Raw genomic sequence first — 17,347 nt, 5'->3', positions numbered from 1 at the left:
TATGAAGTGGTGTGACTTGAGCGCTCTGTCGGGCGTCTGTGAGCTCACTGAACTGTGGACAGTCGTCCACGTTTCTGTCTTCAGTCTCCTGTTTGTGAGATAAATGCCACCCGATTCAAACGAGGAGCTGCTCGGTGTTTACCTGTTGCCATGGTGAATACTGGTGTCAGAGCTCCATTGATCGTGGCTTTCATAGTCTCGTTAACCTGCTGTCTGCCTCTGAGGTGGGAGGGGTCGTACGGGTGAGGCTATAGAAACAGAAAGACGGAGCAGTGGGTTTGTTTGGGTTTTTTTGAAGAACATTTATCACGTTCCTTCTGGTTTCACTTGTTTTTGTGCTTTTTGAAGGTTTTCAAGTTTTTTTCCTTTCTGTAAAAAAACAAAACAGAAACTCAGGTGAGCAGGTATGGCAAGCTCCGCCCCTAATAAGCCAACAATAACACAGATCACACCCTGTTCACTGTAACACACACACACACACTCCCTGCTGCAGAGGGTCACATGATACACTCACCTGTGTCCTGTTGCTGCTGAGCACAGGTGTGTAGGTGGGAGGAGTCACCTGGGGAGAATGCGGTCAGTCAGGTTTGGGTCCTTCGACCCGCCCGGTTAGTCTCCTCAGACCTGAGCTGAGTTGGTGCCTGTGGGAGGTTTGCCACAGTACTGCTGGGTCGTTGCTGCCGTGCTGTGGAGGAACATGTCTGTTAATCTGAGCAAGAATGGAGCCGCGCTGATGGCCGCCTACGAGGAGGTGGTGAGCGGCAAGTCTAACACAGACTGGTGAGATAAAGTTCACCTGTGTGTCTGTCTACACCTACATCTGCTGCACACCCACACCTGTCTGTCTGTTTCAGGGCACTGTTCACCTACGAAGGAAACACCAACAACCTCCGAGTGGCACAGAAAGGAGGTAAGTACTTGGATCCAAACTTTTGATCCCTCCGAATTTATTTCCTGTGGATTTCCCCTCACTTCCTGTTTTATTTTGAAGGTCAGGTCCTGTGTTCTTTGCTGTCCTTCCTCTCTGACTCTTCTCTCTGCTGGTTTCCTGCTGTTTTTGGACCTGAGGAGATGTTTGAGGTGTTCTTGCACTCCACCCTGTTTCTTGACCTCAGTTTGACTTTTTTCAGCAGTGCTGCAGTCTGTCCCTCTGTGCACATGTAAACCCTAAGACTTCCTAATGTAAGACAACCAAGTTCAGCTTTTTCCACGTGATGATCATCATGACTGTAAGAAATACACTCATCCAGACTGTCCGAAAGTATAAAACAAAGTTGTGTTCATCACAGAAAATGTCCTTTTGTTTGGACCAACTGTAAAAACAGACATTTCTAGCGTCAGCAGCAAAAAACATTTATCTCCTCCTGGGGGCCGGAATGAAGGCTTTACTGGGCTGATTCTGGCCCCCAGGCCTTATGTTTGACTCCTCTGGTCTGCTCCCAGAGTGTTTTCTGTTTCTGAGGGTTTCATGTTAAAATCCAGGAGCATACCGACCACATGCAGAGTGGTGTTTGCCCTAATACACTTAAAACTTATTATTAAATATGAAGCAAACATTAACAGCGTGGTTATTACAAGCATTCAGCTTCCACAGCTGAGCCACGGCTACATCTTGTGATGTACCAATAAGTTTCAGCAGAATGGAGCAGAGGCTGCAAGTGAAAGCAAAGAAAACCACTGGGCTCAGGTCTGTGAACGCTGGTACAGCTGGTGTGTTGAAGCACACAGATAAGAATGTGCTGCTCTCAGGTGGGAAAGAAAGAAAAAGTTGCTCAGCGCTCCAAACTGGTTTGTGCAGCTGAGAAATGATGCAATGACATCACCGGCATTAAGAGTGTCAGAGGAACGTCTCAAACAAGCTGTGGAGGGTTTTTCGTGCAGCACTTGACCTCTTTATGTGTTACACAGGACGTGCGCGCAGGAACACCAGCGTAAGCCACCCTCATAACCTTCTGATCTCCAGTCTGGCCTTCAGGTGTCTGCGGTCTGATCTAAATGAGATCATGTTCTCCTTTGTGTTTTGTGTAGATGGAGGGTTGGAGGAGATGGTGGAGGAGCTGAACAGCGGGAAGGTGATGTACGCTTTCTGTCGAGTCAGGGACCCGAACTCTGGACTGCCCAAATACATCCTCATAAACTGGGTAAGACCAACTTTAACTCAAAGCTTTTTTTCCTGAAGTTTTTCTTTTTTCTGAAAACCACAAATATCTGAAGATTTCAGTGTGGATGTGAAGCTCAGGACTTTTTCACAGTGAGTAATCCAGACCATTAATAAGTGATCTCATGCTGTGGACGGATCATCTCAGACCTCTGGAGTGAAGTTTGGCTGGTTTCAGCATCTTCCAGTCACATGACAGGAAGCCCCTCAACATGTACTTTTTTTTAACCCCCATCCTCCATCTTCAGCCTGCTGATGTGTTCATATTAGCCTAGCCACCGAGTAGGTCATCGTTATATGCCCACTTCACTCCATCTTCGATCCTACAGTCAGAACATGGCATGTCATCGTTAGATGGAAACTAGCCCTCTGACTTCCTCCTAAAGTCTGGCAGAGTCTGCGAGGCTAAACAGTCCATATCCAGTTCTGAGATCCTGTAGAGAGCTCTGCAGACTTTACTTTCTATGAGTGTCGAGTGATAGAAGGATGCCATATTCACAGGATTGAATGGATGATTTTTGTTTTCTAAGACAGGTGAAGGTGTGAAGGACTCTCGGAAAGGACAGTGTGCCAATCACGTGAGCACCATAGCAGGTTTCCTGAAGGTGAGTCTGGCCTCTTTTTCCTGTTAATGTGTGTGAAGAGCTGCATCATTAACATGTGTGACATCACAGGGAGCCCATGTGACTGTAAACGCCCGTGCGGAGGACGACGTGGACCCAGAGACCATCTTGGCCAAAGTGGCCAAAGCGTCCGGCGCTAACTTTAACTTCCACAAGCAAACGCAGGAGTACAGAGACGTTCCCAGAGGACCCGTGGTGAGATCACGCCGCCTGAATCGGCAGCACAGCCTCGTTTTACCATCCAATAAGCCAATATTTCATCTCACAGTGCACTCCTACCCCTGCATGAACATTAATGTAGATCTTCTTCAGCTCAAACACTTCTGTCTACAGAGAGAGAATGCTGAAATAAAGAATAAATAATCAGGGTTGCGCACAAAGAAGAAAAACAGGACATTTCTGTTATAATCCCTGAGCTTTTTCTCTCGTCAGGGTTCTGTGTACCGCAAAGTCAATGCTGTCGAGGAAATCCAACAAATCAACAAGGACGACTTCTGGGTCAAAGCTCAGGTTCGGTTTCAACTCCGAGTCCTCCAAGATTGTACCACAGGTTTCAGTCAGCAAAGTCACACGACTCTCTATTTCTTCTTCTTCTCCTTCAGCGGGATGAAGAAATGCGTCAAAAGGAGGAAAGCATTCGAGTGGAACAGGAGAGGCAGGAGGCGGAGAGGGAGAGGAGGGACATGGAGGAGAGACAGTCGAAGGAGAGGGAGAGGATAGCGAGAGAGAGAGCTCAGCAGATCGAACAGGAGAAGTGAGTCAGACACACAAAACACAAAATCACAGAAACTCATGAAGAAGACACTTCAAGTATTTTGTGTTTCAGGCTCCGGCAGAAGCAGCGGGAGGACGAGGAGCGAGAGCAGGAACAGCAGCGTCGGGTGAGCTCAGCTTCAGCTCACTGATCCTGATTCGGTTGAGTTTATGAGCCCAGCCAGCATCACATTACTGCTCCTGATAGATTAAAAATAAATCTAATTTGGAAAACAACAGTTTATTTGATCACAAACAATATAAAAAACAATATTCAACATTACTATTTAACCCCTTTTAAAAAAAGTTATAAACATAAATAAACAGAAATATAAAGGGGCAAAAATCCTGAAGTACACATGAATAAATTCAAACATAAAAGCAAACATAAAAGAAGTTATTAAACTGAAAACTATTTCAGATAATGAAAAGTAAATAAACAGGAAATAATGGAAAGGGTAACATGTTTTAAATTACCCAATAATAATGACATAGATATTAGTTAATTAATTGATTTTGAGGGTAAGAGAAAGATGTTTTTAACTTTTAAAGGATGAGCTAACTTGTGTATTTAATTCATAAATAAATAAAAAAAACATATTAAGAAAGTAAAAAATACTGGATTATGAGTCATTTCTTTATTGAAACTTGATTTTAAATCCTTTTGGCAAATCACTGAGGCAGGGAAGTCTGTGTTGTGTGATGTTAAAATTATATTTAACGTCATGTATGAATAATTTCTGTGTTTCAGAATGAGCAGCTGGAGAACATGAAGATGACGGGAATTTCCGCTGCTGCCTCGGTGCAGAAAGCTAACGTGAGCGCAATTTTGACCATAAATTCTTGTAACGTAATATCTGCTCCTGTTTCTCCCTCTAAATGTTCATTATTTATTTTCACACAGCATCAGAAACATAAAAAAAATGATCACACAGGTTTAACTTTTTTGTTATTCCAGTTTCATTTTTGATCAGCTGGGTGGATGGCTCTGAGCAGATGTTAAAACTAGAGAAATGAGGATTTTCTCGGTGATTTGTTCACATTTGTTTGGCTCTGTGATTGGATGTTGCCCACCAAGACGTATCATGGGAACTGTAGTCTGCTTCACATGTTTAGTTCTACAGCCTGGAAGCCTTTACATTTTTTTTACTGTAAGCCAAATTGAAATGAACAGGAAGAGCTGAATTACAAAGGCTGAAGAGTTGCATTGAGAGAAGTGTAGGATCCTGCCTCTTTACTTTAATGTCACCCAGTTTTATTCACAGGAGGCGAAATCTCTGATTTCTCAGAGAGCGTTTAATCCCAGAGACATCTTCAAGCAGAAGGAGCAGAGCTTTGATGCTGGCGACACACCTGCTGCCTCCAGACCCGGTAAGAAACACGATGATGATAATGATGAGGATGATGATGATGATGATGGTGGTTCACCTTAAAGTTTCCCCCTGCAGGGAGGCTGCAGAGTCCGTTTCTATCGCAGAAATCGTTTGAGCGAGACGTCCCGGTTCAGCCTCGGTTTCCACCATCCTCTCCTCCAGCAGTGACCCCCCTGTCTCTGATTACATCTGCTTCACCTGTGCTGCCTGTCTCACATGCTGCACCTGCCTCCACTACAGCACCAGAGAGGTCACACTCACCTGTGCAGCCTGCAGGTGAGACATATTGAGGCAGCTTTTCAACTGCAGGAGGTTCCCAGAAGGAACCACAGTTCTTTGGTGTAGAACAGAAATAAAAAATAAAGTAAGTTTTGTGGAGTAACTGTTGTTCTCACAGTTCTCACAAAACTGCTGGCCTTCAGCAGGCGTCCAGAAGTTAGCCAGTCAGAACCAAGGTGGCTTTTTATTTTTAAATATTAAGCTTTGTTAAAAATACTTTCAAATTTAGGAGTGGATTTGTGTGATGAGTAGAAAACTTGTGTTCACATAACACTGATATTTTCTTTGGATATGCTGAATCAGCTGAAAAAGTTGAGTCTGGAAACCTTTTTTTATGTATTAATTTAACTGATTAGTGACCTGAACTGTGAAATACCCGCGTGTTGTGTGTATGACATGAAGTAAGACGTCCCTCCTGCAAACACAGACGCTGGTTATGGTGACGAAGACGAGTGGTCAGATGATTTTGATGAAGATGAAGCTGCACAAGGTGTGAACTTTAACGTCATTTCATTTAAACTTTTGTTTTGTGCAATTTTGATCATTTATCAATAATCAGAGTCGTTTGAATTAGGTTTTTTTTAAATCTTTTTCTTCCTATAAGACCATATTTTATATGATGATCAGTTTGTCACTAACATCAACACCCACAAAAATCACTCCGAGTACATTTACACAATACTTTATACTTCTAGTATGCTACATTTCAGAGTTTTCTTAGTCTTATAACTGCAGCTGAGATTTAAACACATGAATTACAAATAGCTGCAGAACAACACCATATCAATTTAATTCAATTAATTAGTCAATGAATCTAATGTTCAGTAAATTTAAAAATAACAGACATCTCAATAATAATAAAGCAAACAAAATAAACCTAAAACAATCTGAAACCACATTAGAAAACATTAGAGTTGAAAATGTCACTTTTATCCATTTTAAATTAAATCTATAACACTGTGAAGTGAATACTAATGAATTTTTCCTCAGTGGTGCTTTTACGTTTGAAACATTAAAGACAAAAAAACAAAAGTAATTAAATATGTTAAATACTGGAAACTTAGCAGTTTAAAGTTTAAACTTTGCTATATTTTCAAATTTTTTGGTTAATAAAATTAATTAATTTGAACTATTTTACATATTGAGTAAGAGTCACTGTCAGAGTTGGCGAGTCAGTGAATTTTTGAGTTTGCAGCAGCAAATGATGGACGTTAGCTGAAATAATTTGTGGTTATTCTGTGTTTGCTCCATCATGTTTACAGCTCACAGCTTGGTTTTTGTTTCGTTGGCCTTCATGTTTGTAAAGCTGTTACACCACGATTGTAGCACAGCACTGGTTAGATAGATAGATTTGTTCACTGGCTATATCAGAATCTCAGACTATGTAACATAATTCATAGTAACATTTCTGTAACTTCTGTTTTTTGAGGGTTGTAGTGTGGTGATACTTAGTACTTTTCCTGGAATTGGAGTATTAATACTTTATCCTGTTGGTACTTTTGTGTCTTTTCTCGCTGTCCTGGAAAACAAAGAACACTTTTTCATCTCTGGTATTTAAAACTTGTGATTTTTATAATGTGCAGAGGGAAGTCCAGCTCAAGATGATCCATACATGGCACCGCATTCAGCCTGGAGTAACGAGGACCTGTATCAAAACGTTTCCCAGCATGCACCAGCAGTAAGTCCTCTTCATCATAAGTACATTTACATGTACAACACTCCCAGTAAATATTTTCCTTAGAAATTAACAACGTATTTTGATTCTGATTCCTCCCTTAACGTCTTACTAACAGTTTGAGAAATGTGTCTGACTCAAAAACTGACCAATAGACCTGAGACTTAGTGGGTGTATCTCTGTGGTCTCGAGTAAGTGCAGTGCTGAGTTTGAGGTTGTTTGGATGACTAGATCTCAGACTTTGGCTAAAATTTGTTCTCTGTTAGAATAAACTGATACAGGGGGAGGCGTGTTTGTTCTGATCATTTTCTGAATATGTTATACCCAAGTTTAATCATAGCAAAACACTAACCTAAACCACAGCATCTAATTCTATGTTTAACCCTGACACCAAGATTGAACCTTCAGTCATTCCTTTTAATGTGTCCCACCTCAACCAAAGAAATCATAAACAGGATTGTGTTTTGTAAAATAATGCAAAATCCCTAAAATTTGCTTACTATGACTGAAAGTGCTCTGCACAAGAATTCCAGTGTGCCTTGACTGCTAGTTTTATGCACAAATGGCAAAAAAAGAACCTTGAAATGGGAAACATACTGTGACCATGCCTCAATCAGAAAATGTTTCATTTAGCATAAGAAATAATTCTGAATTTCCAGTGAAGCACTGTTTAAATAAATACTCTTCCAGCTGTTTCTGTTTACTTTTCCAGACGTTTGTTTTCTCATTCCAACTTTTTTCAGATATATTGGTACCATTAGATTCAGAATGAGCTCATATTTGTCATGAAATAAAATACACATACAGTGGCTTGCAAAAGTATTTGGCCCCCTTGAACTTTTCCACATTTTGTCACATTACAGCCACAAACCTGAATCAATTTTATTGGAATTCCACGTGAAAGACCAACACAAAGTGGTGTACACGTGAGAAGTGGAATGAAAATTATACATGATTCTAGAGATGGACCGATCCGATATTACGTATCGGTATCGGTCCGATACTGACCTAAATGACTGGATCGGATATCGGAGAAAAATAAAAAATGTAATCCGATCCATTAAATATCACGAAAGCACCTCACAAAACTTGCAACACGCCGTAACTCACCTCAGAACGTTAGCATGTCGGAGCAGTATGCATCACGTGATAGAGCGGCTGTGGCATGCGGGACCTGTCGGTGGTCTGGATAGCATTTGGAGCTTCGCTAGCAACCTGGCATTTCATCTCCGACAAAGTTATCCCCGAGAGAAGTAAAGCAAGTGTGTAAGTCCATCTCTGAATGTTTGTAAAGCATTCCTGCGTTAAGCTTAACGAGCGACTGCCTCTCGCTCTCCGGCTGCTACTTCAATCGTGAAACTGCTTAAATGATCAGCTGATCGGCTTTTCTGTTGCGAGTCCGTCTTTGTTTTTGGCCCACTTTGCACCAGAAAGAGGAAACCAGCGGCTGAACAACAGCAGCACGTTTAAGCTTGATAAGCTGTTGTTAGAATTTATTTAATATTACTTTCTACACCAGGATCTTTTTCTACGTAGCTGACGCTGGTAACTGTGCAGGGGCGGATCTAGCAAAGTTTAGCCAGGGGGGCCGATAGGGCATTAACTGGGAAAAGGGGGCACAAAGACATACTTTTCTTTCTTATTCTCATTTAAAATGTCTAGCTTTTAATAAATAATTATCTGACACACAAAGTTTTAATTTGATGTAAAATGAATAGAAGTCAATTACTGTATATAGTGACTATTAAGTCTAATATATATATATATACCCTAGTAAGCTATAGTACTTTTTCCTTTGGGAAGGTACCATCTGTGCAGTCTGCAATTTTGTTGAAGAAAGATGTTGAATCTATTTAATATTTCTTGAAAAATAATTGATTTCTGTGCATTTTTTTTCACACTGCATCAAATTAAGGTTGATTACGTCGATTAAGCATCATGAGGTGGCGCGTGAGGGGTGGTTCCCTATTTTTTATTTATTTATTTTTGTTGTTGCTGGGAGTTGGAACCCTATTAGTTAGGTTGCTTAATATTTACGCTAAGTACTCTTTAAAATACCAGAATAGGGAGGATGGTGTAGGTCTAAGTTTATTAGATTGATCAGTATTGCTGAACTATGAAATATTTTTTTTGTATACAGGTATAACAGAATAGCTTTAGTGTAGTTGTTGTTTTAAACTTGAGTATGAACTTGCAGACTTGCAAAATGCAGCAAGATATTTTAAAAAACAGTTTTGTTGATTAAAAAACACTATATCGGATTCATATCGGTATCGGCAGATATCCAAATTTATGATATCGGTATCGGTATCGGACATAAAAAAGTGGTATCGTGCCATCTCTACATGATTCTAAACATTTCTTACAAATAAATAACTGAAAAGTGGGGTGTGCGTAATTATTCAGCCCCCTTTGGTCTGAGTGCAGTCAGTTGCCCATAGACATTGCCTGATGAGTGCTAATGACTAAATAGAGTGCACCTGTGTGTGATCTAATGTCAGTACAAATACAGCTGCTCTGTGACGGCCTCAGAGGTTGTCTAAGAGAATATTGGGAGCAACAACACCATGAAGTCCAAAGAACACACCAGACAGGTCAGGGATAAAGTTATTGAGAAATGTAAAGCAGGCTTAGGCTACAGAAAGATTTCCCAAGCCTTGAACATCCCACGGAGCACTGTTCAAGCAATCGTTCAGAAATGGAAGGAGTATGGCACAACTGTAAACCTACCAAGACAAGGCCGTCCACCTAAACTCACAGGCCGAACAAGGAGAGCGCTGATCAGAAATGCAGCCAAGAGGCCCATGGTGACTCTGGACGAGCTGCAGAGATCTACAGCTCAGGTGGGGGAATCTGTCCATAGGACAACTATTAGTCGTGCACTGCACAAAGTTGGCCTTTATGGAAGAGTGGCAAGAACAAAGCCATTGTTAACAGAAAACCATAAGAAGTCCCGTTTGCAGTTTGCCACAAGCCATGTGGGGGACACAGCAAACATGTGGAAGAAGGTGCTCTGGTCAGATGAGACCAAAATGGAACTTTTTGCCCAAAATACAAAACGCTATGTGTGCCAGAAAACTAACACTGCACATCACTCTGAACACACCATCCCCACTGTCAAATATGGTGGTGGCAGCATCATGCTCTGGGGGTGCTTCTCTTCAGCAGGGACAGGGAGGCTGGTCAGAGTTGATGGGAAGATGGATGGAGCCAAATACAGGGCAATCTTGGAAGAAAACCTCTTGGAGTCTGCAAAAGACTTGAGACTGGGGCAGAGGTTCACCTTCCAGCAGGACAACGACCCTAAACATAAAGCCAGGGCAACAATGGAATGGTTTAAAACAAAACATATCCATGTGTTAGAATGGCCCAGTCAAAGTCCAGATCTAAATCCAATCGAGAACCTGTGGCAAGATCTGAAAACTGCTGTTCACAAACGCTGTCCATCTAATCTGACTGAGCTGGAGCTGTTTTGCAAAGAAGAATGGGCAAGGATTTCAGTCTGTAGATGTGCAAAGCTGGTAGAGACATACCCTAAAAGACTGGCAGCTGTAATTGCAGCAAAAGGTGGTTCAACAAAGTATTGACTCAGGGGGTTGAATAATTACGCACACCCCACTTTGCAGTTATTTATTTGTAAAAGATGTTTGGAATCATGTATGATTTTTGTTCCACTTCTCACGTGTACACCACTTTGTGTTGGTCTTTCACGTGGAATTCCAATAAAATTGATTCATGTTTGTGGCTGTAATGTGACAAAATGTGGAAAAGTTCAAGGGGGTCGAATACTTTTGCAAACCACTGTAAGTTCTTGGCTTCTAAGTTAATGAATACCTATATTTGTAGACCTACACTCAACAAAAATATAAACGCAACACCTTTGTTACTGCTCCCATTCCCCATGGGATGGACGTAGAGACCTAAAATTCATTCCAGATACACAATATAACCATCCCTCCCAAACAGTGGTCACAAATCAGTCCAAATGTGTGGTAGTGGGCACATCTGCTATATTGAGATAATCCATCCCACCTCACAGGTGTGCCACATCAGGATGCTGATCTGACATCATGAGTAGTGCACAGGTGTACCTCAGACTGCCCACAACAAAAGGCCACCCTGGAATGTGCAGTTTTTTGCGCTATTGGGGGTCTGGGGACCCAGAACCGGTCAGTATCTGGTGTGACCACCATTTGCCTCATGCAGTGCAACACATCGTCGCATGGAGTCTATCAGATTGTCAATTGTGGCCTGTGGAATGTTGGTCCACTCCACTTCAATGGCTGTGCGAGGTTGTTGGATATTCGTGGGAACTGGTACACGCTGTCGTATACGCCGGTCAAGCACATCCCGAACATGCTCAATGGGTGACATGTCCGGTGAGTATGATGGCCATGCAAGAACTGGGACATTCTCAGCTGCCATCTGCCCTGAACAATGTGAACCATGATTCATCCGTGAAGCGCACACCTCTCCAACGTGCCAGACGCCATCGAATGTGAGCATTTGCCCACACAAGTCTGTTACGGCGACGAGCTGGAGTCAGGTCAAGACCCCGATGAGGACGACGGGCATGCAGTTGAGCGTCCCTGAGACGGTTTCTGACAGTTTGTGCAGAAATTGTTTTGTTGTGCAAACCAATTGTTCCAGCAGCTGTCTGGGTGGCTGGTCTCAGACGATCTTGGAGGTGAACCTGCTGGATGTGGAGGTCCTGGGCTGGTGTGGTTACACGAGGTCTGCGGTTGTGAGGCCGGTTGGATGTGCTGCCATATTCTCTGAAACGCCTGTGGAGACGGCTTATGGTTGAGAAATGAACATTCAATGCACGGGCGACAGATCTGGTTGACATTCCTGCTGTCAGCATGCCAATTGCACGCTCCCTCATTGCTTGTGGCATCTGTGGCATTTTGCTGTGAGACAAAACTGCACATTCCAGGGTGGCCTTTTGTTGTGGGCAGTCTGAGGTACACCTGTGCACTACTCATGATGTCAGATCAGCATCCTGATGTGGCACACCTGTGAGGTGGGATGGATTATCTCAATATAGCAGATGTGCCCACTACCACACATTTGGACTGATTTGTGACCACTGTTTGGGAGGGATGGTTATATTGTGTATCTGGAATGAATTTTAGGTCTCTACGTCCATCCCATGGGGAATGGGAGCAGTAACAAAGGTGTTGCGTTTATATTTTTGTTGAGTGTATTTATTGAGGTGATTCATGTATTTATTTAATCTCTTCTGGCAGATTTGGTCCTCCAGTGTATGAGTAAAAAGTTATTGAATGAAATGATTTAAAATACTGTTTAAATGTTAATTAGCTGTTTTTGAATTTCAGGCTGATGGTATTAATTGGGATGGCAGTGGACAAGGTATCTGTGCCAGAGCTCTGTACGACTACCAGGCCGGTACGTACGCGCGCGCACACACACACACACACACACACACACACACACACACACACACACACACACTCATGTTTTTGGTAGTTGTGGGGTCTGCCGTCTTCTCTGTGACTACTGAGGACCATCGTGTCTTGTGGTCTAACATGTCTGAATGAAATTGGAAAGAGTCCAGAGTGTTGTTCACCATACTGATATCATGAAAATAAGACTTCTGTGATATCACAACAACATTATTGTAATTGAGTTTGCACTGGGGCCTCTAGTGGCCTGTGAAGGTACAGCAGATCATTCACAGTAAATGACATGTTTTTATTTATCCATTTATTTGGTTTGATTATCAAATAATTATCAGTTATTGAATATTAATGATTAAATGCTTAACTAGTTGAGTTTCCACATTTTTTTATAAATTTACCTGCAAATATTTGACCAAAATGTATTCTGTATTCTTCAATTGAGGAAAAGTGTTTAAATGAACCATTGACTGTCACAGGGGAAAAGCTGTTAAAGAAGGATGAATCTCAATAAATGAATCAAGAAGATCAAATCTGTAAATCAAATATGTAAAAACAGGATAGCTCAGTAGGTAAAGTGGTCGCCCCATGATCGGAAGGTCGGCGGTTCGAATCCACTTAACAGCTACCCTGAGGTACCCCTGAGCAAGGTACCGTCCCTACACACTGCTCCCCGGGCGCCTGCTTAGTGGGCTGCCCACTGCTTCACTGAGTGAATGGGTCAAATGCAGAGAAAAACAAGTAATTTCCCCATGGGGATCAATAAAGTATCCATTATTATTATTATAATGCTTTTTATTGGCTGTAAAATAAGCTTGCAGTGGTCTTACATTTGGAAAGAGCTGTTGTACCTCAACAGTGCAGTAAGCCATCCAGTTTGGTTATTATTTATCACATTTACCTGATGAAACACTGAAATGTTGTTGTTTTACATACAGATCTAAAGTCGAGTATACAGAACAGTTTCTTTCATTTCTTTTTTTTAAATGCTTGTAATTTTAAACTTGAAACTCTTGAAAGGTGTTTCTAGATAAACCTTTAGTTTAACTGAGTTTTCTCTCTTCCTCACAGCGGATGACACTGAGATCACCTTTGACCCCGATGACATTATTACTCAGATAGAAATGCTGGATGAGGGTTGGTGGAGAGGTGTTGGACCTGATGGGGAATACGGCATGTTCCCGGCTAACTATGTGGAGCTTATCTAGTTGTCATTGGCTCATTGTCCTGTTAATTTTAATAAAGCTGTGGGTGTTTCAGATGGATATTTTACTCACATTAACTTGTTCAGTATCACTGAATTAATAAACCTTTGTAAAAACCAGTAAACAATAAATACAGTCATTTTCAAGTGCAGTTTGGATATTGCTCTTATTTTTCTTTTGTCCTATTTGGCCAGTCTTACTACCGTAATTAATAAGAAGTATAAATTAGGTTCATATAGAGCCTTTTAATAAACTCAAGGTTGCTTTACGCACAAAACTCAAATGCCTCAGTGAACAGGTGGCATTTCAGCCGAGACTGGGACTATGGACCTCAGAGGGGGCCTGCAGAGCATCTCAAGGAGGACACACAGCATGTGGTGATGCTCCTGTGTTCTTCAGGCAGTCACTGACTTTCTTATATTTAAAAAAAAAAAAAAAAAAAAAAGTTAATTTGTCCAGATAGTTTGGAGTCTCTGAAAATGTGGGGAAAAACTGCTCTCCAGTCAGCAGAGTTTCAAATATAAAAACTGTCTTTGTCAGAAAAATTCTTCAGGTCCCTGGTTTTTTAATTATTTTATTTCCGTACCTCTTTTAAATATCTATGTCAATGTTAATTAAGTTTATTATATTATTTTATATTTATTACAATATTCATGTATTGTTTTTTTAATGTCCGTCCTTAGTTTTAATGTTGTCATGTTTCATAATATCTGTCTTGTGTTTTATTACCTGATTTGAGCAGACTGTACTGTAGGAAGGAGTATCAGGGCCACATTAAGAAAAGAAAAGTCAAGTGTTTTGAGAATAAAGTTGAAATGTGGAGATGATCATTGTTGTTTCAAGACAAACTGCCATGTTTGCCATCTGTCCACGACCAGCTGTTTCCTTGTTACTTTATTTGTGCTGAATAAAGTTTGTTTGTTTGTTTTTTAAAGCAGCACGCTGCTGCTCTGACGTCATTTCCGTGCGCCCGGCCTCCCTGACAGTGAAGAAGGAGAAATGGCTGCAAGGTTACTGCTCCGCTCCGCCGTTAGAGCCGCGGCAGCCTGCCGCTCCGCCCGGACCCCCGCTCTGAGCCGCGGCATGGCGGCAGGAGGTGAGCCACGAGCCGGCACAGAACACCCGGAACCCACCGGAACAGGCGGCTTAGAGAGGGTCTAATCCGCGGGGAGGTCGGAGGACGCCGAGCGCTTCCTGTCCTGGTGACGGCTCCTCTCGGATCAGACTTCATGTTAATATCCTGCGATTTATTAAAAACCGTGTGTTGGCTGATTGTTTGACTTGTAGATTTAAAAAGTCTTAATATATCAGAATTTAGTAATCACGACGGTCAATACGGTGAGATTTAAAACCTAAAATATATTTTATATCTGAAACAATTAACGTGTCATATTTTAACCTTCTCCATGAAGGTCCTTGAACGTCTCGTCGGTATGAAGATTAAACACATGAGAGAGTAACGGAAGTTGTCATTGGTCTGGTTTGCCGATCGAAGTGATCAGTAAGATTGTAATGGTATCGATAAACATAGCATTTTAACTTGCAGAGTTTCCCAGAAACCTGAATAATTTGTATGTAGTCTGGAACAGCTAAAGGCAGTGATCAATGCATTTTTAAGTTGCTGTGTGTGACCATGACTGACGATGATCAATGAAGTGAATCAGAGTGACGTGAATGAAAACATCAGATCAAACATTTCAGTTTTACACTGAGATGTTTTCATGTCTGTGAGAGAAACCCGTGCTGCTTTAGGTTTCACAAACTCAGCAACTCACTGAGGTCATAAGAACCTGTAATAACGTGTACTGTAGTCATGTGACCCACAGGGAGTCCACACATTAGCCAGTTCTGATGAACAGCGTTTGCTTTGAAGCTCTTAATCACACTGTGCTGTTCACAGGGATTCCCACTGATGAGGAGCAGGCCACCGGGCTGGAAAAGGTCATCATGAAGGCCATGAAACAGGGCGAGGTAAGACCGACGCACAGGAATTCTGACATCATGTGCTCCAGAAACATGAAAAACATAGTGTTTTTAAAAAAAAAAACAGCAGTAGAAAAAGAAGAGCGTGATGTGGATTCATCTTAACACTATTTCACACAGACCAGAAATTAAATCAAGATTAAAATCATTAAACATCAAATCTGAGGAGAAACGAGAAGACTCAAGCTGTCGGTGTGTCGACATATTTCAGCAAAACTATAAAACATTTTTATTTTGAGTAGTTACTGATTTTGTTACTCATAATATTTATTTTTAGTATTTTTGGGCTTGTTTAAGTTTGTATTAATATTTGTTAATGTATTCTCGATTATTTGTTTATTTTCATATAGCAGTTATTTGATTAACATTAGTTTTCTATGTTTTGCCTTTTTTATTAATGATTAATAATTATTTTGTGGTATATTCGCTGCTCGGCTCATTTTCAAATATTAATATAAATTATTCTGTCTGCAGCTCAGCCTCAGCTGATCTGAGGTCAGCCTCTGAGTCGTGTGAATCGTTCTTGATGAACAATGAATTTTGAAATGAAACTGATGTTGAATACTGTCACGCCCCGACTCACCTGACTCCTCCCCCTCCTGTAGGACCCCTTCAACATGATGAAGCCAAAGCACTATGCAGGCTCCAAGGCTGACCCCCACCTGGTTCCCTCCATCACGAACAAAAGGATTGTGGGATGCGTGTGTGAGTTGTTGTTTCCTGTTTGTAAGCGTGTGTGAGTGTCGGCCACGGCTTTCTCAGGCGAGGGTTAAACTTTGCCCCAGGCTCAAAGATGGGCGGGGCATAATCCTCACTGGGGAAACCTGAGCGTGCGTGTGACGTACAGGTGGCACCGCTCTCACCCAGTTTCCTGTGTGCAGGTGAGGAGGACAACACGGCCGTGGTCTGGTTCTGGCTCCACGAGGGTGAGGCCCAGCGCTGTCCATCTTGCGGCTCCCACTACAAACTGGTTCCCCACGAACTCCCCCATTGACTCACCACCACCTCCTCCTGCGGAGCAAGCGGCACTGTCCGCTTCTCGCTGTCTCCTACTTGACATACCTGCTGACCTCATCAGTCGTTGCTTACACGTTACATGTACTCGGGATCAAACACGTTCGGGGAACAAAGAGTTTCTTCAGACATTTCCATTCAGTCAGTTTACACACACAATTGTACTGCACACGTTACACTCCTCCCACCTCCCAGGAGCAGCAATAAACGTAACTTCCTGTTTGTGTGCGTCTCTGAGTCTTCTTCCTGTTTTTCATAGTTAACCATGATTAATGTGTTTTACATCGAACTTCTAGACTTGTTCTTGTAGTTTGAGTGAACTGTTCCTTTAACAACAAAGATCTGTTTATCCTGAATCAGCTGACTCAGTCTTTTTATTACCATATTTATTTATTTATTTATTTTGCGCCTGTCCCGTTTGGCTCTTTTGCCATCAGAATTGTTGTCTAAAGGCAAAGAAAGATGCCCAACGGATTTACTTTACCAAATTGACCATCCCAGCCTTGCCATAATGGTCCATTTGATTCACCTTTTATTGTTTATTTTATTTTCACTTGCTGAATACGGGACAGACTTGAATGGAAGAAAGAAGGGGAGAAAGAAAGAGGGAAAGAGAAACAGCTGAGAAGAGGGACGGGGGAGAGGGGCAAAAGACAAAAACCAACAGAACGGGCAGAGAAAAAAAAATGCATATATCAATCACCTGGATCACCTGCTGAGAAAGAAAAAAGAAAGCAAGCAGAAGAGAACAAGAGTAATAGAATAAACAACATCACAATGATATATGGGAATATGACAGTAAATACTAAATATTAAACATTATTTTGCAGCACATAAGATCAACAGAACACAGTGTGCTTTGAG

The 17,347-nt window shown here is 41.7% G+C and overlaps 2 protein-coding genes across 2 annotated transcripts; both read left to right on the top strand.

The window, feature by feature from the left end:
* The first annotated feature begins 556 nt into the window (after positions 1–556).
* On the top strand, positions 557–13,632 carry LOC146665518 (drebrin-like protein B). The gene is made up of 15 exons (XM_085413246.1): positions 557–780; positions 855–910; positions 2,029–2,141; positions 2,689–2,763; positions 2,833–2,976; positions 3,214–3,291; positions 3,384–3,535; positions 3,608–3,662; positions 4,286–4,351; positions 4,800–4,905; positions 4,983–5,183; positions 5,614–5,676; positions 6,770–6,864; positions 12,201–12,270; positions 13,353–13,632. The coding sequence occupies exons 1-15, from the start codon at positions 698–700 to the stop codon at positions 13,487–13,489; spliced, it is 1,494 nt and encodes a 497-aa protein (XP_085269372.1). The 5' UTR covers positions 557–697; the 3' UTR covers positions 13,490–13,632.
* Positions 13,633–14,423: 791 nt separating this feature from the next.
* cox5ba (cytochrome c oxidase subunit 5Ba) lies at positions 14,424–16,705 on the top strand. Its single transcript, XM_085413249.1, has 4 exons — positions 14,424–14,582; positions 15,387–15,457; positions 16,075–16,174; positions 16,351–16,705. The coding sequence occupies exons 1-4, from the start codon at positions 14,486–14,488 to the stop codon at positions 16,461–16,463; spliced, it is 381 nt and encodes a 126-aa protein (XP_085269375.1). The 5' UTR covers positions 14,424–14,485; the 3' UTR covers positions 16,464–16,705.
* Positions 16,706–17,347: the final 642 nt, after the last annotated feature.

This window comes from Rhamphochromis longiceps, linkage group LG7 (genome assembly GCF_057381845.1).
Source record: "Rhamphochromis longiceps isolate RC_006_pf linkage group LG7, R_longiceps_female_GT1.1, whole genome shotgun sequence".
In the NCBI taxonomy this organism is placed as follows: Eukaryota; Metazoa; Chordata; class Actinopteri; order Cichliformes; family Cichlidae; genus Rhamphochromis; species Rhamphochromis longiceps.
Note: the sequence above shows the minus strand (reverse complement) of the source record. Positions and strands in the feature narration are given on the sequence as shown.